Raw genomic sequence first — 17,564 nt, 5'->3', positions numbered from 1 at the left:
TTTAGATGAGCTGAGAAACAATCTGTGCAAGAGGTAACTGAGTATCTTTCCTTTCTCTTCAGTAAGTTTTATGCTTTTTTACAATCAGGTCAACTCATATTAAGTGCAAAAGGATTTTAAGAGCAGATCACAGGAAAACACAGATGTCAGTCAACATGTTCAGTTACTGATTTCAGAATTCAGTACCTCTAGCAGAGCCTCCCTATTGTGCATAAATCTATGTTGCATACAGATACTGCATTATCTAGCGCTCTGCAGTGAAGCACGGCAGGTGTTTTCTTGCTTGACACTGTACTGTCCTGGTCAAGGCAGAGTGGAGAAACATCTACTTCAAACAATAAGGTGAATATAAAGATCATAGGCAAAATGTAATTTATCAGAGTGGAGAAACATCCACTTCAAACAATAAGGTGAATATAAAGATCATAGGCAAAATGTAATTTATTAGAGTTGGACAAGGGGACATGCCATGTATTCTTTAATGACTACATAGTGAGTTTTTTCCACTTTCCATCTTATCCAAAAGTAACTCAAAACCTTGATAATGCTGACCTTACTCAAAAGGCAAAGTTGTGCCTTAACAGGGATGGTGACAGCACTTGTCCACGCTTAATTATTTCTTATACTGGTGCCTCCCACTGTTCCTGGATTTCATGTTTTGCCCTGTTCTTAGCTGCCTTGCAGAAAGCATGTCACCTCAGTGCACATGCACATTCCTCAGTACCCCATCACCACTCTGACATTTGGCCTTGAATTTCCCAAGTTTTCTTCTCCTTTAAGCCTTGTTGGAGCCTTAGCATCTGGCAGAGGTGTCTCCCAGGACTCTTGTCAGAACAAAAGGATGCGTATGCACCTCTTATCTCCTAGATTTACTTTAATTAGGGATTTGCTTTTTCTTCTCTGTATTGTTTACCAACCAATTGCTATTAAAAGCTGTATTCCTTCTCCATGTGACAAGTGTTTAATAAATTCCTAAAGCTGTTTTCTTCTTCTGTTTAAAATACTTCAAAAGCATAAGGTGTTGGGGTTTTTTACTGTGAATGTGATTTTATGGCAAAGAGGAATATTTGAAAAGATATAATAGTGGACTGTTGAAGACCAGAGGATCCTGCATACATGCAGGTTACACTGCCAACAACTGGTAATAATTTGAGTTCATTTCAACCGTCTGCTTCAGAATTTGCATGCAACTAATCTCATGTTGCTTCTGCAAAGTACATATTTTATTCTTCTCTGCATTTAGTAACATCTCTTTAACAATAAGACTTGCTCTAGGAATATTCCAGAAAACTGTACCTGATTTATAGTAGCAGCTTTAAATAAGTGTCAGATACTATCTTTATGAAATTCAGAATTAGTTTCTCTGAACAACACCCCTGAGTTGTACATCACAAGAGGATATTTAGATGACCTGCTTATCCCAAAGATGACAATGAACATAACTGACTTTCTCACAGCGTCATCCTTCACTGAAAAACCTTCCTAAGGGTAGTTAGTGTGGCATCCTGACAGACCACCTAAGTGAATCACTTCGTGTGACCTCGAAGTCATGTGTATACTGCTGCTATTCTGCAATAAAATGGAGTACAAGTAGTCTCCTTGGGCTTTTTGCTCCTACAAGTCTGGTGGGAAAGATCTCTTCTAATCTGCTCCAGGCATCCTTCAGTGAGGATTCTACATTTAGGTCAGGCTCTGATCACATATGTAAGGCAAAAAAGAATCTGCTTCTGTTAGGAGGTAATTCTCACCTAACTAGTGCTTTGGATCAAAGCAGTGATCTCAGCAAAGTGCCCATACTAATGTAATTGCAGAGCTGCTTAGCTAATGTTTACACTTGAGTGATATATAGCAGTTTGTGAGAAATAAGCCTAAGATATTCAGCTAAAGAAAAGTGCCCTGAACTGTGCGACTTCTACTGTATTGAAAAACACTGCCCTGAAAACAACCTGGCATGCATAGCGATGTTTAGCTTTCCTTGCCTCAACTCAGATTAAATCAGCATTGAGATAGGGAGGCTTGTTCAACGGCAGCAAAACGGCACCTTTCTGACAGCTATGTACGCCCTTCTCTTCTTGCAAAATTGTATGCCCCTTCCCCGCAGCTCGGAGGCTGAAAGCAAAACCACCCAATTGCGGTCGAGTGGAAATCTAGACCAGGAGTACATTTTACTTGGACCTCCCCAAGGTTCTGGTCATGTGACGTCTCCCGCCTTTCTCCCAGTCTGTTGGGAAACAGCCGCAGCGTTAGGTATATGTGGCAGGCTATAACCTAAGGCTGCACGTGCGTAGGCACGCACAGATGGAAACGGGTGCGCTCCGACGAGACACCAACGCTTCCGAGTAGCCGAGGCATGGAAAGGTAGCCGAGGACGGGTGAAGCAGCGCCTGCCAAGCGAGGGCAGCCCGGAGGGGGACGCGCGAAGGCTTCAGCAAGGATGCGGGCTGACTCGTACTGATCGCAGAGAACGAGCAGGTGAGCCCGGGCACGGCAGCGGCTTCCCGGCGGCTCGCTGCGGCGCGGCCGGGCACGGCGGGCACTGCGCGCTCTCCCCGACCCTCTGCCGGCTCCCGGGGAGGACGCGGCCTGGGGGAGGTCTGGGGCTGCTGGGGACACGGGGGCAGGGCGGGGTGCTGCGGGATAGGGCGCGGCGCCGCCCGCAGCCGGCCGGCGTTTCGGGAAAGGCTTCCCCGCGCCGCCGCTCCTCACACGGCGGCGGCCGGCCCGCGCCGCGGCACCCCGCCCCGGGGCCGCCGGACCCCCGCCGCTCTCCCACACGTGGTAACGGCCGCGTGGGGGCAGGGACCTCCTCGCCGCCCGGCGCCTGTCGCCGGCTCCCGGGCTATGCGCGGCCCGGCCGCCCCTGTCCCGTGCGGCCCGGCCCGGCCTGTCGGCGGGCGGGTGGCCCGGGCCCTACCCCCGACGGGCGGGCGCGGCTCCCTCCAACCGCCAACACCTGCGCGGGGGCGGGCGGGGCGGGGCAGCGCGCGCGGCCCCGCCCCCGCTGCACCTACCGCCGGCCGCCCCGCCCCCGCCGCCCGCCGCCGCCAATCCGCGCCCGCCGCCCGCCCCCTCCCTACGCCGTTTTCGCAGGCAACGCCGTTTCCGCAGCGGGCTGGAGTGCTGGCTCCCCCCGGTCCTCCGGCAGCCCGATGTGACCCGCCAGAGAAAATGGCGGCGGCGGGCGGCAATCGCACCTCGTCGTCGGGATTATCCTCGGGCAGCGGCGCGGAGGCGGCCGCCGCCGGCGCCTGCGGGAGCCTGAAGGGCGGCGCGGTCGCGGGGAGCGTCGCCGGGAGCGGCGGGGGGCTCCTGCGGGAGGCGGGCGGCGGCGACGACTGCCGGGAGCAGCGCTCCGACTGGAGACGGAAGCAGCTGCGCAAAGTGCGGAGCGTGGAGCTGGACCGGCTGCCCGAGGCGCCCCTCTTCCCCGCCGCCGCCGCGGCCGCCGCCGCCTCCTCGCCGGAGCCCCCCGAGACGCTGCTGCTCCACTACCTGCCCGGGCCGCCGCGCTCCAGCCCCGCCAGCCCGGCTGCCTCCCCCAGCCGCTGCGCCGAGCTTCTGGAGCCGTTGCCGACGGGGTGCCCGGCGGGGACCGGCCCCGCCGCGGAGCGGAGGATGGAGCCGGCTCCCCCCTCGAGGTGAGGGGAGGGGGGGCAGAGCTCGACCCCGGGTGGCGGCGGGTGACAGCGGCGGTGGCGGGGCTGTTCCCGCGGGGAGAGCTCGGGGTGGGTTCCCGCTCCTCGCCGCGGGCGCCCGGCCGCCGCCTGGCCGTGGGCCGGCAGCGGATGCGGGGGCGGCGGGAGCTGCCCGCGGGGCTCGGGCAGGGGCTGGGGCGCGGCGGGCGGCGCGGCGGGCAGCCGTCGCCCGCCGCCCTCTCCCGGGATGCGGGGACACCCGGTGCGTGGGGGAAGGCGGGGTGGCGGCGGGCCGAGCTGTGCCGCCGTCCGTCCGCCCGCAGCTGTCAGCGGCGCGGGGCTGGCGAGGCCCGGTAGCCGGCTGCGGAGCAGCGGGGCAGGCTGCCTGGAGCCGAGCTGGGGCGGGGGGTGGTGGCGGCGGCGGGCGTGTGTTTGCGGGGGGTGCCCTCGCGTTTATCTGCGGCCGGAGCCCCGAGGGGCGCTGGGGTGCGGGTTCGGGGCGGCGGCGGGCCGGATGTGTCAGCCGCTGGGGCGCGGGGCCCGCTGACCGCCCGCAGCTCGGTGCTGGCGGTGCGGGCGGCGGCTGCGCCCCTGCCTGGCTGCTGGCCGGGCACCTGGCCGCCTCCTGCGCTGCCCCGGCAGCTTGCAGCAGAAACACGGAGTTAATTATTTTTTTTTTAAAGGACTCCTCCGAAGTCTTAATTCCCCTTTGCTGTACGGAGGTATTGCGGAATTGATTTCTTTAATTCTTAGTAAGGGACGTGGGTAAGGCTTTCTACCATAAGTGCCCCCTCTCTTTTTTTCAAGGGAAAGCAATTTTGTAGTGGTTTGGTCTAGGTAATACATTTTGGTGGTTCCATTTAGAGCCCTGCATATGAAGGCTGTGTTTGCCTTCTGTACGGATTATTTAATAAGTCCTTTTTCATGAGGTTTTACAGAACTGCCCATATTTTGCCTAATCGACGTGTTTAGAAGCATTCAAGATGAAAGCAAACTCAGGTCCGTGGTGAAGCAGTTTTAAGTATTTCAGCACACGCTCCAGCTTTAGGTGCACTTGCGAGGTCTTAACAGCAGTGTGTGTGGGAAGGCACTGCAGTAGTGATGGTGTAATTTTGGTGTGAAGTTGACAATTTCCTATAGATTGTTTGTAAAGTTTTATATGATGTGGACTGCATAGTTTAAGGACTTGGTATTAACGCCCAAGGACCTATTTTAATGCTGTCTTGACAGTTTGGCCAGTTATTTAAACCTCATAAGAAATCTAATTCCAGTTTGGACACAAGTCGTGTATTCCTTTCAGTTGGGTCTTATGTCAGTCAAACCTCAGGGGTATTTTTTAAAAGGTTGACTTATCTTGGGGCTACTGTAATGAGAACTGTTTTCTAGACCAATGTCCTGTTCATATGAACTCTCAGGAATTTGGATGGATTTTGGTCTGTTTCTAGGGCAGTGTAAAAAAATAACTTGGTATGGTGTGGTTATAACAGGTAAGATTTCCCACTAATCCTTCTGTAAGTACAGAGGCATTTAAGTGTTTTCTTGAGGGAATAATGTATGAGTTTCAGCAAATAACTTGTCTTTTTATGACTCTTAGCACCGTCTTTGTCAAGTAATGAAATTATAATGTACTGTATCTCGTAATACAATTGTAACCAGCCTCATGGTTTTCAAGGAAAATAAAGAATTGGTGTCGGAACATGTTTAAAACAATATAGAGTCTGGTGGTGATAGCAAGTGGGAGTTAGGCTCGATTTTAGAGGTTCAGGAAGGTCAATATACATTGCATTGATGCTAAAACGAAGTCCATCCTTGCTAGTCAGTCCCACAGCAACAATGACAGAACAGCCGTGGAATTTGTTCATTTCTAATGGACAGTTTTGCTTACTTTTAAAAGTACCTGCATTTGGACAAGTCAGTGTTTTGAATGTGTGTACAAGTTAAAACCCTTCTCCTAAATGCTCTGGCATTCCACTAGGAATGTTAAAAAAATTGTAAAAAATACTGAAATGCCAGATGCTTTTTCTCTTCATTACTTTAGCAATATAGTCTACTTTGACTTTATTGTAAGTACAGCTGAAAGTACATGGCAACATTAATGGTGATTATTCTTCAGATATATCCTATAAATGGTCATGTAGAGTGTCTCACTAATCCTATAAGTTGTGTTACCAGTAAACAGACGTTAACAAAGTACCACTTTGTCAGGCCATATCAAGAATTTAAAACATCTCTCTGCCCTTATTGTAATATTGACTTGTTCTAGCAGAAGGTGGGAGGTTTGTTTGTACGTGAGCAGCAGTTAGCATATTGCACACTAAATTTTTCCGTGCAGCTGTTGCCCAGACTTTTATTGAGGCGAACTGAAGGGCATAATCGAAATAATGTGTTATGTGGAGGTTTTCTATTCTGTTTTCAAATCCAGTAGTTGTCTACTGTTAAAAGATACTATGCGTGCTCCAATGTCCCCCTATCGGTCTCTTTGGTATTACAGTTACTTTCATTTTAAGTAGTTTTTCTCTTTTTTTCTGGAAGACCTGCATGAGCCTCAGAATGAAGCTGAAAAGGGAAACCGACACTGCTGTTAAGTCCTAAATGTGAATACTACCATTTTTGTTTAATCTCTCAAGTATTCAGCTTGTCACAGCAGTAGAGCAAATATTTCGCTAAGAGTGAATGTTGCAAGCTATCTTTTTAAGAGCTGGGTGTTGTTCTAGGAAATAAAGCTTCAACATGAAGCACTTCAGACCATATCTGTACTGACAGTATATTGATTTGGTTTATATAAAAAGTCCCAAACAATGAGCTCAGCAATAACAGTCTTAAAATTTCTTGTAACTTGAGGGAAATCTATGGAAGCAAAATGCACCTTCTTCCCTGCAATGTTAACAATGTTCTTTTAAAAATTGCAGACCCTGTAAGTGATGTTTATTTGTGTCTGAAATTGATGTAGGTCACCAGTTACATCCCCAGCTACAGGATACTGCCATAACCACGTTTCTATAAAAATTAAAAGCAGTAAATGCTGCAATTCATCTCCTCTGCATACAGTAACCATGTACTGTGTGACTTGTGTGAAGATTAAGTGTTTGAACTTGAAAATGTGTGTGCTAGATAGGGCAGACTTGTCAGATAGCTCAGCTGCAATACAACCTTTGTAGATATTTGTACTGTATTTTCTGCAGTTGCTGTTTGACACCTGCTAGAGACACCAAAGACTCTGAAACTGAAGTTTTGACTATGTATAAGTGTACTGGTAAAAGCTTCGTGGTTTTAGCTCTGCTTATGTATTTGTAGTGCCTTTTGTTGACTGAGGAAGATGTGTTTTAACTGGACAGTGGGGAGGGAACAGAGGGAGGGCATGTGAAAAGCACAGCATGGCCAAGGTTTTACTTTTGTGGTGGGGTTTTTTTTAAATGCTGATAACTTCATGGTCAAGATGTAGCAGAGTATAAAACACAGCTTACTGTTGACCTTGGCTGTTCTTGACTAAGGTAGAACATAATTTTGTGTTTTAACCAAGTCTGTGATGCTGGATATTTTTAACTGGCAGCTTAAATAAACTACCAGATTTTCTGCTTCCAGTTTGAGCTGCATAGTACTGCAAGAGAAAATTCTCCTCCTACCTCTTTAGAGCTCTGTGGCTTGAGAGTACTTTTGGAAGAGGGTCACCCTCCACTATGTCTGATTTTTATCACTCTTAGTTATTGCAAGGGGTAGGGTTCTGCTTAAATGGTCTGATCTGGTATGGCAGTTTCTTTGTTCCTGTGCAAAGTAAATAGATTGTAACTAACTGATCTGGAGCTTTCTGTCTCACTGGATTTAGTGATACTAAAGGTTCAGTCTCCACTGTCACTCAGTGGAGTCTAAGTACTGCTCAGTCCAATACCTTTGTGTAGATCCGTGCAATTGTGCCTTACCCAAAGGTCAAACATCTAGACTACAAGATTTAAAGATCTCTTTTTTTTTCCTTGTGTATGATGGATTTGAACTTGCCGGGATTTTCTAGTGTGCTAATGCATTTTTGTTTGAAGTTGAAGTAAAGGTGATGGTGCAGGAGAGGATGAGGCAGGAGTGGAAGCAAGTGACGGGGTGGAGGGGTGGGGTGGGGGGTGAGGTGACTGTGGGAATGCATCTGTTGGCTTTTGCCAGCTTCCAGTATTGGTGAAACTTGGCTTCAGCTTGTTTAAAATAGAAATTATACATTGCCATGTAGCTGTTGTTTAAACAAACTTGTAAAACTGGTCTTCAGCAGCAGTAGTGATAAGAGAACTGATCTGGTTTGAGGTCTGGATTTCTAATGCTAACCTCTGTGATCTTGGAGGCTTCTCTGCAAAGACCTAAGGGTCGTCTTATTTTACTTTTTATCTGCTCTCACTTAAAACTCTAGAATTACAATTCATTCTTTTTCTTAAGGCAGGGTGGACAGAAAGACTTTAAGAAGGCTTCATTACTTGTTTCCATAGGACTAGGAGAACATAGTTAAGTGGGAAGTTGCTTTCTGTTGCTTCCCTCCCTTTTTATCTTTACCTGGAGGCCGAGTGCATTGCCTGCAGGATGTTTCTGATTTCCTGTCTCGCCCCACTGTAGAACTGGAGAATCCTGCTTAGCGGTGAATAGTCATGATTCTTTTTTTCCTGTAAGATGTACTTCAGAGTTTTCTGTGTTTTGGGCTTTTTTAATTTGTTTCTTGGTTTGTGGAGTTCTGGGTTTTTTTTTTTGTTTTGGCTTTTGAGTGTTTTGTTGTTTTTTGTTCTGTTTTTTTTTAAGATCGATTTTGTTGGATCTTGGCAGAAAAATGACCTAAAAAAAGCAGCTTTACTTACTTGATACTTGAGTATTTTGGAATTGGGAATTGTTTACCTTTTATTTAGAAAGCGATGAAACACTTCTCAAGTTTTCTTAAAAGCAGATAGTCCCATCACTCCCTCAGTTTTGCTCAGAAATACCCATTTTTTTTTGATGGTACTCGGCATCTGATGACTAAGGAGTTGAAGGTGTTTGCAAAAAGTTTTTCTTTTTTCCTTAAACTTAGAATGTCACTGTTTCTCTGCTATGAGATTAAACTGGAATTCGTCAGTCTACATTTATTTCTTTTGTGTCCCTGAAGTGTAAACTGCTCACATCATTCACGGAAAAACAACATAATACTGTTCCTTCTTATCTATCTTGTCCTAATGTTCTTATTTGTAGTGGAATGGCTGCTACTATTATGCTGGGTGACTTCAATTTTTGCCTAGTATTTCTCATCAATAGATTTCACGCTGCTGTTGATACTGCAGCTCCTTATAACTTGTTCAGGGTCACTGTGGAAGGTGTGAGTAGAGTGCTGGAAAAATGAGTTGTCTGCTAGACCACACTGACATATGACCATATCTGATATCGTGCTTTCTGAGCTCCTCGCATCTTCTTGAGCATCCAGTCATCTTGCTTTTGTGCAAACTGAAATGAGTCTTTGCTCAGCTGTCAGCAGTGATGATCAGATCCTTCTGTGAGTTGGTGGTTTACCCTCAAAGATATGCAACTAATACTCCCTTTTTTGGCTCACAGATATGTATTTAATTTCACTAGTTATTTCTCTCAAATACCCTCTTACACCCTGAGGATTTTTTATAAGTCATATGTGACTGTCATGCTTGTTTTATCTTCAGGATTGTTCTTTTCAGATATTGAAAGGGCTTGGTGTCAATATTTCAAGTGTTGAGGGAAAAATATATAATAGCAAATTAAGATTTTTTTTGTTTTTTTAAACAAATCGTCAGTGTTATCTCCCATTCTACTACTAATAAATGTGTGCAGATTTTTATTTTAGTAATTCTTTGCGTTCTTTAAAAGGGAAGCTTCAAAGCTCAGTGGATAATAGGGTTTCCCCATTGCCTTCAGATAATGCTTAAATCTTCTGTATCTGGAGAAGCATACAAAATGCAGATACCTGAAATGTGTGGTGAAACTGGCAGAAACTCCAGTTTGCAGTTCTTATAGAGTTTATTGAGCTTGCCAGATTAATACAGTCTAGCAGGTAAGTGTATATTTGTAATGGTTAAGACAATATTCTAATTCCTTTGAATTATGATAGTACCTTAATTTCTGGTTGCTGAATATGTACTTTGAAAATTCACATGTAGTCAGTGACCATTTTCTCAGTTTACCAATATTTTACACTTTTTTTTTTTTTTTTACTACCATGTTTTTAGACTTTAGAGTGGCCAGGTATGATACAAATATTCCTCTCGGGCTTTTTTTCCTCTTGCTGCAAGTTTTAACTTTACCACCAGATATGTAATCACTATCTTAAGTGTTCCCATAAGATACATCTGAAATGTTTGTTATTTTGCTAAAGTAAATGCTTCTGCAGATGCCTAGCCTATGACTAAAGACTTGCTTGCTTAATGTAAGAAAATCCATGCTAGTCCCAACTGCAGTAAGCTCGCATGCATGAATGAAGCATGGTGCTAATGTGTTCTTAAAAGTTTGGAAAGGATCTCCTATATTAAGGATTGATGTTGCTTATTAATTTTGTTGGATTATTCATACAAATAAAACATAGGTGATGGCTTCCATAGATGTGTAAATTTCTTCGGCTGTTCAGACTTGAAATGGAAATGTGAACAGCTGATTTTTAAATGGAGTGCAGCTGGATGGTGTTTCTCTTAAACTGTATTATTATACATAAGTTTATTTTTTAAAAGTTACTTCAATGATGTCTACATACAGTTCCAGAAAATAAGCTTTTCTGTAAATCTAGAACTGATGTTATTTTGAGTTTTTAACTGAAAGTTCTGCGTGTATTTTTAATAAATAGTTTAATACAGTAGGTTTCCTGATCTTTGCAGGCATATTGAATGCCCCCCAGGCTGTAGGAAGCAGCGGGGCACTCCTAGTTTCCACGTTTACCATGGAAAACCTAACAGAAACTGTTCTTCTATACTGCCCAGCAGACACAGCTAGGCTTTTCACTGCCTGTTCTGCAGTGGTGGCTGCTGGCTTCTGGCAAGGTCACTGTAACCAGCAGAACTAGCTTTGTCTTTGAACTTCCCAGGTTAGGGCCAGGATCTCCTGCACTAGTACGTTCTGCTCCACACAGCCTTGTTCACACCTTCTTCAAACATGACCCTAAAACTGAGAGTTCCAGTTTTGTTCCCTGACAAGAATTTACTGAGTTGCAACTGTATGTACATTTCTTATCCCTCCCAGAGGCTCTTGGGAAGAAAGAGCAGGGTCACATGGGGAAAGGGGTCTTACAGAAGTGTGGATTGTTCTCTATATTTGCTTTAAGCCAGTATTACATGAAGAGGGAGAAGAAGCAGCTCCCTCCTGAGCCTTACATGCAAGAAAGCGTGAAGTACAACTCCTTAATCTGTGCAGATCTCTGTGCAAAGTTGTAGGGTGCTTTCATGTAGGGATGTGTTCAGTATTGTAAACCAACATACACTAATACCCTCAGCAAGCTGAGCTGAGGAGAAGCATTTATGACTGGCAAAGTGTTTGGCTTGGGTAATACAGGGCAAATTAGAATTGTTACAGTGGTGTAGTGCCTGACGATTGCTTTTGGCGTCTGCTACAAGTCAGAATGCCTCCACTTGAAATGGTTACTGTTGTCAGTCATTTCAGCTATATTGTTGATAGTGAAGGATTCGATTCTTAGAAAGCAAGCTTTTTTTCCTTGTATAGGTACTTCAAAGTCTTATGGGTCCAAGTGACTTTCTTGAGAATATAAAACATGAGGGAAAGGATTAGAAAGCAGCAGATCAGTAAAATAAACAAATGTGTACCATTTCCTTGTACCTGGGGTGCTGTCATTTCAGCCCAAAACAATTTCTTAGGCAAAGATTTTTTTTCTATCCACAAAGGAAGTCAGGGTTTGCAGGCTGCATTTTTAGACTCCTACAAATTCCGTTTCTTCAGTGGAAGCTGGACTTCCCTTTCTAAGGAAAAAAAAAATGTTGAAAGGGTTTGAGCTGAAAGTTGCCCTATGATATCCATGGGAGGTCTTGATGATGTCTTACTCAAATGTTTACTGTCTGTACCAAATATGTCAGTTTCAGTAAGTTTCCTTGGCTGTTGCTCTTGGGATACGCTAAGTAATAGAAGTTTACTAAAGACTTCACAAACCTTTGAAAACTCTGGCATTTCTCAGAAAGACAGTCTTTAACCAAACTATTCCTATTTTCTCTAATTGGTGATACTGAACTAATGGAACTGTTTAATGTTCATCTTTCTAAACTCTTTTGGAGTATAATTATATTTGGTCTTGAAATTAAGTTATTAACATGAAAAATTTTGAAGTATAGATTAGCTCTTTAGAAAGTTGTATGTACGGTAAGAGGAACAGTACTACTGTGTCTTCGGTTTTGTCTTTTAAGCATGTGGTTACGTTCCAGCATGTTCAGGTACCAATGGTAAGCCATCTTGTTTTGGTAAATATGCTGAAGTATGTAATTCCCCTTAGCACCTCAGCAGAAAATTAGTATGCTCTGCTATTTGCTTGTTCTGACTTGCTCTGAGCAGCATGTTCATGGCGGTATTTTACAGTTCTGCCACTAGCGAGGATGCCCAGCAAAGCCAAATGGGGAAGGACGATTGCTTTGGCATTTTGAAATCAGCTATGTGTGAATTACATTACTGTATTTTAAAATTTCAAATGGGAATATAGGTCTAGTGCCAGGGCAGGCCACATGTAGACCCTGGGAATCCAGACTGCAGGGGAGAGCACAGCCAGAACTTTCAGGCTTTTGGCTTTCTTTCAGCCCACAGGGTGGACTGCCGAGGAACTAGCAAGGGGAACTAGTAGGAAATCTGCCAGCTTCTACAGTGCAGACAGAGTTCCATAGGAGCCTCATCAAAGTGGGTCTCTGACTTTTTCTGAAATTATTTTTTAAAAAAAGTATTTCTTTCCAGGAAGCATGTATGCATAAGTATTTCCACTGTCTTTAAAGTATTCAATGTGCATAACTAATTGAGACCTAAATAACCATAAGTAGCTGAGACTTAAACAAAAATACAGGTTTTAATTGTGTGAGTGGCCTCTAATAAAACCCTTACGCAAAGGTGGAGCCTTACAGGCTTGATTGGGACTCTTTGTGAGCACGTGTTCATTTCTTGTGTATCTGTCCCAGTTGTGGTATTGATGCCTTAGACTGAAATAAAGCAAGGTTTATCACTGAGTAGGTGAAACTTCTCTAATCTGGGTTTCATTTGAAACATGAATCCCAATGCAGAGGAAAATCGGGACCCGAATTACCACTACACCCACCTTGGAATTACGTATGACTCCTGCAGGGTTCTGGGTGAAGCTTCTGTGCCTGTCAGTTTTGTCAAGTTGCTGGCAGCAGGGCAGTGCTGGCATAACCAGTTGTACTCACAACGGTGAGGCAAGTGCTGTGCATCTTGACCCTCGGCTACATAAAACTTGGTATGGAACACGTAGGGTTAGTGAGGTGGACCATCTCTTCAGGCAGTAGGTACCTATAGGGCCTGGGGAAAAGCAAAATTCAAGATCTGGTAGGGTAGTATGTGTTACAAACTGCAAGACCTCCTGGTTCTAACAGAATCTTCATTTAAAAACGTGTGTTTCAATTTACTTATGTTTAGTGCTCTTAGTTTGCTTCTGCCTACACCATGCTGATAGTGTTTTGGTATGTGTTGATTTGTGCAAGATCTAAAAATGGAGAGTTTCTGTCACGATTAAAACCTGGATTCAAAGGATGTAACAGTTAAAGTTGTCAAAAGTAAATATTATTTTTTCTTTAATAAACCTAGGACCTTTTAAACTATAAAAAATACTGTTTGATTCTTCTAACTTATTGGGAGATAATTCAGCTCTGTTCCTATTAATGTTTGTAAAGGAAAAGCTACTGAATGAATTTACCTTCTCCAGTTACCATTGGTACAATCTGTACATTAAGTTTCTCTGATTGTAGAGCCAAAAGGGCTACACATCTCACTGACTAGCACAACTAGTAAGTATGTAAACAAAGCCAAAAACGGATAGAAGACTGATTTGTGCAATTGCAGCATTTTCAGATCTGTGAAACATTGATATCTATGCAAAAAGAGCTCTACTGGTTATACTAGTTGGGAGCAGCTGTGCTCTGTCTCCCCTCTGTGGGAAGAACACAGCTTGTGTTGTGGGAGCTGGTACCTTAAGAAGAACAGGCTTTCTTTTTCTGTTAATCTTTAGTGTTTTAATTCTAAATTAATTTAATATTTATTATATTTTAACATTAATATATTAATATAATAGAATAATATAGTTAAAAACATGTTAATTTTAAGTAATCTGTGAGGGAGAAGAAACTTACCTCTGGATTTCAAAATGCTTTCTTGTGCAGCAAATGTGATGACAAATTTTTGATTTGGTGGAGACACAAAACAGGGCTATGGTTTTAGCCCTAAAGAAATTTTTATAACTGTTTTGTTTGCTTGAAATGACAAATAATTAATGTGTAAGCACAAACGCAGTCAAAGTTTTCACTGTAGTTATAACTAGGCAAGATTTTGGCATTTGTCCGTAACAGTCTTATCCAATCTTTCCTCAAGTTCCTGTACAATCACTTTCAGAAAATAAAAAATGCTATGTAGAACTTGCTCTTCCCCACCCCCCCCCACCCCCCACCCCCCAAGAACTAATATCTCACTTTCTCTCCTGAAGGCCCAATGTCTGCTTAATTGCATTTCTGAGCCTTATTGTGACAAGGTCTGCATTTTGATACCTAAAAGGAAATAGGAAATGAGACAATATGGGTCTAGCACTGCTACTCCCTTTCCATGTTCAAATAAACGGCATGTTTTTATAACTGGGAGGGGATAAAGCTGGCTCTCCCAAGGGAAGTGGTTAGTGTAGCTGGTTCTTACCATGGTGACTTTTGATAAGGATTTGTTGGATTACTGTATACTTATTTGCAGTCAATAAAATAAACTGTAATTACAGGATTTAAAATGGTTGACTAAGTTTTAACTACATTAGTCCTTCAAAAGCTGCAAATGGGCAGTCAGAGTGTAAGAACTGAGAACTATGTTGTTCTGTATCCGTACAGCAGCTTGCTTCCAGCTTTGTGAATGTGCATGGCTGGCTGGCTAATGCTTAACCCTGTGTTAAGCAAGTAGATGGGAAGGCTGTCCCCGGAAAGTGTTGACCTTCCCTGTGTGCGGTGTCCAGAGAGATAGTTACAGGTCCTGTATCTGAATGTTCATGTAGTATTTCTTGTTAGAATTATGACTGAAGCTGACTATGCAAATGCCTTCAGTTTTCCAGGATAGGATTATGTGGCAGTGTGTTCTTCATTGGCCTGTGCAGTCTGGGCTGAAGTCAGGCTTTTTCCAGCTCAGCTTCAAAGGTGTGTCTTCTTTCTGACATCTGCATGGACTTGGGGCTCCATCACCCTAGTCACAGATTGCCTGTCAGTTTAGTGTAGCAGTTAATTCAATGGGTGGTATCAGTCTTCAGCTTCTAGTTCACAGCAAGGTTGCTTCAAGTACCTAGTATAAAATTAACTTGTTGAGAAGTATTTCCATAGACAGTCCATTAGTGAGACACAAGGGCATGACTTGTTTCATGCACAGACTTTCCTCCAACTATGGTTTCACCAGACTTTCCTGGAAACTAGTTTTTATTTCTGGTCTTTTACATATGTGATGTAGTTTCATAGTGATTTGAAAAGCACTTACACACCTGTTTAAAGAAGTAAGACTGCTTTCTTGCTGTCCCATCTTGAGAGGCTGCTGCTGTGATGGAAGTCCTCATGATAATAAGTAAAATGAGTCTTGACATTTTTAGTGATCACAAATATTTGCTAATTCTTTGAATATTTTACTAAATTCAATAAGCAACTTACCTCTGTGTTAAAGCAAATACTTTTTACATGCTTTTCTTAGACATCTGTCTTGTAAAGGTTTTCCAGAATGGTATGCTTTTTATTGAGCTTAAATTCAACATAGTACAAATGCATTTCAGTGATGGTAGTTAAACCTGTAAGACATCTGATCATGCATTGGTTTGACATATTTCCTTTTATCATCTCTTAATATGTGGCAATGCCATTAAATGAGCACCTTCCAGAGTGCTTCCTTCCAGTAAGAGGTGTGGATTTCCTCCCCTTTTTTCATGCTTTCAAAGTAAAACTTACATTGAGTAGCAAAGTAGAGAAAATTAAATTGGATTGTGAATTTGTAGTCATCAGACAAATTATCAAATAGATTTCTTACTATGTCATGCTAACACAAGTTGTTTTTAACTAAGGTTGAGAGTCCATTTAGAGGAGTCATAACACAGCAGGGTGATCACAAATGGGACTTTAAACCCATACAGCTGCCGCACTACTTGGACTGCTTGCCAGTCACCTGTTTAATTTGTAGCTGCTTCATCCTTTCATATGCTGAAGCACAGCTGAGGGGTAAAAGCTTTCTTGGAGCATCTCAGGGAATTACTTATTCAGTTGTTACCGATTCCCTTAAGGTAAAAGATACTTGCTCTCTAACAGGGGGGGACAACTTCCTCTTTCTTAAGTTGATTCAGCAAAACCTTGCAGTCTTATTTCCCCCATTTTTATGATTTTTTATTACTAGAGGAGATATTACTGTTTCAAGTCACAGTCCTAGTTTGTGTTTCTTATGTTTAAGTGTGTTGATTAAAAAAACCCCCACAACACTCTGCTTTAGGTTACCACTGATTTTTATACGGATTCTAATTTTTTAGTTCTGAAGTGTGGACAACGTGCAACACAAACAAGAATGAATGTTCTTGAAGATAAAATTAAGTGAAAGGAAAATGAAGACCTAATTGAGTAAAACAGTTATGGCTACTTGCAAATAAATGGATTCAGTGTAAAAGTTACAGATTGGTCTAATGGATCTAGTACAAGGAGTGCGCAACTAATAACTTGGCTTCAGAAGGAAGAAATTAGAGCACAAAGACAGTCTTGAGCTGTGGAAGTTTAGATTTTTACAATGTGAAGATACTTTAATTGAGTGTACAGAGAATTTCTTTAAAAAAACAGTTCAAACGGAATGAGTTGTGCTTCATCAAATCCAAAACCGAAAAAAAGATTAGGTGTTGGGCCTCACCTGTGCTTTAAGTACATGTTGGTACTTGAATAGGATCACAAACCATAACCGAAACTTCTAGCTAACAATGTCTTCATCTTTTTCATATCCAGTTTTTCTCACTCATTGTAACCTCATTTTCCTGATGGTAAGGCTTCCCCCACCCCCACCAAGTGACTGCCATATCACTCATTCTGTGGAGGTTTTTTAATATTGGCATTTTAAAACACATTCTCATCTTCTGTTGAGGCTTTCTGGATTGACATATTTGTCTGAATGCTCATACAAAAAACCCACTTGTTACTCAAATTTCTCTTAAATTTCAATTAATAGTTCTGAATTTCTCCTGTCAGTATTTGATTTATGTGTTTTCTGGAAATGAATGCATCTTCTGTTCTTTTGCCTTTACTGTGCCCTCTTTGATTAAAATTGCTTATGCAGAAAGTGAATGTTGGATTTTAAATACAGCTGAAATGCAGAATCAGTTACTTAAATGTGAATCCTAGATTTGGTAATGGCTTTGGGAGGCTTTGCACTTTTTTATTTTTAGAAAATCAGGTTACTCCTATGAATACTTCCATATGACTTGGGAAGCTTTTGTAATGTGAAGGCAGGGAAGGGAACAATCTAGAAGAGCAGTCACTGGTAGTCTCTCACTTTCTTCAGAAGTGTAATGCCTGCTTTCTCTGAAGCTGGCAGTGGGACCAGATTAACAGAAGAGTATGTTTATCATCCAGTTTGCTCAAAGTTAGGTGGTTTATTCTGACTTTTTTTAGGATTGAGTGCACATTATTAAACTTTATTTGCATTATTAATTTGAAGTTGGAAGCAGTTAAAAATCTTCTGAGAATAATGCCAGAATTTTACTTTTCTCAAAATATGTAACTTCCT

The 17,564-nt window shown here is 43.1% G+C and overlaps 2 protein-coding genes across 3 annotated transcripts in view; both read left to right on the top strand.

The window, feature by feature from the left end:
- The window catches only part of GPBP1 (GC-rich promoter binding protein 1), a 292,889-nt gene that overhangs the window by 137,403 nt on the left and 137,922 nt on the right, over nt 1-17,564 (top strand). The window lies entirely within an intron of this gene.
- Nucleotides 1,561-17,564, top strand: part of MAP3K1 (mitogen-activated protein kinase kinase kinase 1) — a 60,262-nt gene continuing 44,258 nt past the window's right edge. The window contains exon 1 of one of the 2 annotated variants that reach the window (XM_056324620.1): nt 1,561-2,472. Coding sequence is in view for 1 of the 2 variants with exons in the window: in XM_056324619.1 (XP_056180594.1) it covers nt 2,842-3,638 (797 nt within the window). In the remaining variant the exon portion in view is untranslated. Of the gene's footprint in view, nt 2,473-2,741; nt 3,639-17,564 lie in introns of those variants that run through there. The other variant, XM_056324619.1, reaches the window with a different exon arrangement.

Source organism: Falco biarmicus, chromosome Z (assembly GCF_023638135.1).
Source record: "Falco biarmicus isolate bFalBia1 chromosome Z, bFalBia1.pri, whole genome shotgun sequence".
Taxonomy (NCBI): Eukaryota; Metazoa; Chordata; class Aves; order Falconiformes; family Falconidae; genus Falco; species Falco biarmicus.
This window is presented reverse-complemented; position numbering and strand designations above follow the sequence as displayed.